The 3,279-nt window shown below is 32.5% G+C and overlaps 1 protein-coding gene across 2 annotated transcripts in view; it reads left to right on the top strand.

Annotated features, from left to right (window-relative positions):
* LOC104710750 (cytochrome P450 708A2-like) overlaps nt 212-3,279 on the top strand; it is a 3,990-nt gene continuing 922 nt past the window's right edge. The window contains exons 1-8 of one of the 2 annotated variants that reach the window (XM_010427400.2): nt 212-529; nt 595-919; nt 1,006-1,158; nt 2,055-2,288; nt 2,383-2,475; nt 2,557-2,635; nt 2,733-2,839; nt 2,935-3,001. In XM_010427400.2, coding sequence (XP_010425702.1) covers nt 321-529; nt 595-919; nt 1,006-1,158; nt 2,055-2,288; nt 2,383-2,475; nt 2,557-2,635; nt 2,733-2,839; nt 2,935-3,001 — 1,267 coding nt within the window. In that variant the 5' untranslated portion in view covers nt 212-320. Of the gene's footprint in view, nt 530-594; nt 920-1,005; nt 1,159-2,054; nt 2,289-2,382; nt 2,476-2,556; nt 2,636-2,732; nt 2,840-2,934; nt 3,233-3,279 lie in introns of those variants that run through there. The other variant, XM_019230414.1, reaches the window with a different exon arrangement.

Genomic DNA, 3,279 nt, shown 5'->3' with positions numbered 1-3,279 from the left:
GAATTGTTTAAATCACTCATTTCAATGAACTTAAATTCTTTTAAAATTCCACATAACCACGATTCAAAATTGAATTTTGTAATAGAAAGTTCATTTTGGAGTGAAACGCCAAACATCATATAATATTTTAATAAATCGATAGAACGTTATGGCTGAGGCTGACCATATAAAAAAACTATATATGCAGAAGGATGTTGAAAAATCATGATAACGTCATAAAGACACAATAAAAACTCTGTTGCACTTATTTTCTTCTTCTCTATATAAGAGACGCTAAAGATCCGAACTAATAACTCTTCAAACTTCAAAGGCACACTAAAATGGACATCATTTGGAACGTTTCAATATGTGTTACAGCTTTAGTTGTCGTAGTGATCAGCAGATGGTTGTACCGATGGTCAAACCCCAAGTGCAATGGCAAGTTACCTCCAGGATCCATGGGTTTCCCGATCATCGGAGAGACACTAGACTTCTTTAAATCTTATGGATTCAACGAGACCTCACCCTTTATAACCAAGAGGATGTCCAGGTAAAGTGTTAGAATACTTTAAGTATATCTGCAAATATATGTTTGTAATCTTGTGAACGTTTTAGGTACGGGACAATATTTCGGACCAACGTTTTTGGATCCAACACCGTGGTAGTGACAGATCCTGATGTAATGGTTGAGGTTTTTCGGCAAGAGAACACGGCTTTCATATTTAGCCTTCCGGGTGCGTTTGGCAAAGTCTTAGGAAAAGATGAAGCAATTATCAATCATGGGAAGACCCACAAGCATTTCAAACAAATCACTCTGAACTTTTTTGGCCCTGACGGTTTGAAGAAGAAGTTGCTAGGAAACATCGACCGAGGAACCTGCGAGGGTCTTAGATCAAAGGCTAGCGTGGGGAGCTTCGATATTAAGGAGGCAGCTGGAAACGTATGTAGATCAGTTTTTTATTATTTATTTTTTTGCTATTGATGAATTAAAATTATTTAACAATACTATTGTTGCTACGTTTGTAGTTGATAATAAAGCACTTGATTCCCAAGTTGATAAGTACCCTCGGAGCAGAGGCTGCAGAAAATCTGAAGAACATCTTCATGGCCTTCAATCTTGATTGGTATCAGTCATTCTTTAGTCTTTCTTCCTGGAAAGCGTTGTACAGATCCTGTATGGTAAGTAATTTGTCTTTGATTTTTTAAATATCTTTTATACAGTAAAACTTTAATAAATTAATAACATTAGAATCATGATATTTTCTAAATTTATAAAATTTCGAAATATATTAGTTGGTTCTCAGAAACAATTTAGTCACTAAAAATAATCATATCATATTAATTATCATGTTTAGAAAATATGAAGTCTAACTATTGGTTATTATTTAATAATTTATTTATTCATTATAATTATAGTCAATTTATTATTCTATTTTTGGTGTTTTAAACTTTTTTCTAATTATATATTACATTTAGTTTGATATTTTGTTTAATCTTAGCCGTACGCACTAATCAATCAATCTTAAATTTTCTGCAAGACACATTTCAACCTTTAAAAATCAGTCATTTAAAAATTCTAATACCGCTTAAAACCCTAAAGCATGTTTCGATAAACTATCGCAACCGCAACCGTTGCATTTAAACCCGTGAAACCTTTAATAACATCTTAGGCTTTTTATATATTAAATTACAGTTGGAAAAATACTGATTTTTAAGTGATTAATCAAATCAAATGTGTATTAATTGTTATAATTTTATTTGTTACATATTTTAACTTATGTGCCATAGGAGAGAAACTCCGTTTATTTTATTGTATTGATTAAAATGCAATCAGTTAAGATTTATACATTTAATGTATGCATTGTGAATAAATCAATGGAGCATAGAAATTTGTTGTGGTTGACTATAGTATATTTTGTCGACTTGGCAAGCCTTAACATTTCAATTTTGTAACAAGACTTATTATTCTAGAAATTTTGTTTTAAATGTGTTGAACATTTTTACGCTTTTTTTTTTGTTCATTCAACACATTTTGACGCTAAAAGTCTAAAAATGTCTCTATTAACTGCATACAGGCAAGCAGAGACGCAATGAAGGTGATAAAAAGTGTTCTCTTATCAAGGAAAGAATCGGGAGAAAAACATGACGATATCCTCAATACGATAATAGAAGATGTCGTTTTAGATGACAAATACGTTATTTTCCAAACCTATGCTATTCCGATCGCCGCTAAAGATACTACTTCTGTGGTCATGTCCATGGCAGTAAAGTACATTACAAATAACCCTAAAGTTCTCTTAGAGTTGAAGGTAATATATATCGATACATATCTAACAAGTTTTCACTTATTAAAAGAAAGCAAGAGAAGCATGGATTTGACATTATATGCTTTTAATATGGCAGAGAGAGCATAATGCTATCCTTCAAAACAGAGTTGATAAGAAGTCTGAAGTGAGCTGGGAAGAGTACAAAAACGACATGACATTCACCAACATGGTAAGTTTTAGATATCTTTTAGTAATTTCAATTATAATATGAAGAAGATTAAAAACGAAGCATATATATGTTGCAATGCAGGTGATTAATGAGTCTCTTAGACTGGTAAATCTGGCTCCTGTAATGTTTAGAAAGACTTTAAGAGATGTTGAAATCCAAGGCAAGTATTACTATTAAATTGCAGCCACTTAATTCAAAACGTATTCTCAAAATATTTTCTAAATTGAACGTATTGTGGTGCGAAAACTGGTAAACAGGATATACGATTCCAAAGGGTTGGATGGTGTTTGTTGCAACTTCACTAAGGCATTATGATCCTACGGTATATGAGAACCCTTACGAATTTAATCCTTGGAGATGGGAGGTATATAGTGATTTTAGTCTATGTAAAGCATTGTCGATATCTAATCAAATATATCATCCGAAGAATGTAAAAATTGATGAAAATTTTTGAAACAGGGCAAACAGCTGGTCAATTTTTCTAAGTCGTTCATGGTATTTGGAGGTGGAATGAGGTTGTGTCCTGGTGCAGAATTTGCAAGGCTTCAGATTGCAATGTTTCTTCACCATCTTGTCATCAACTACGATTTCTCGATGGCACATGACAGCGAGGCCACTCGTACACCACTAGTTTCTTTCCCCAATGGCATTCATATGAACATCTCTCCCATCAATTGATTTGGAGATCTTAAAGCTATCTAAATGATATAAGGTTTATTTAATTAAGTACACATGATATAAGTTTCATATTCACATTGAGGATAACTCAGTCTCTATCCAAAGTTTATCAAGATTTGTTTAAAA

The sequence above is a fragment of the Camelina sativa genome, chromosome 9, assembly GCF_000633955.1.
Source record: "Camelina sativa cultivar DH55 chromosome 9, Cs, whole genome shotgun sequence".
NCBI classification, from domain to species: Eukaryota; Viridiplantae; Streptophyta; class Magnoliopsida; order Brassicales; family Brassicaceae; genus Camelina; species Camelina sativa.
The sequence above is the reverse complement of the archived record's forward strand: the minus strand, read 5'-3'. Positions and strand labels throughout refer to the sequence as shown.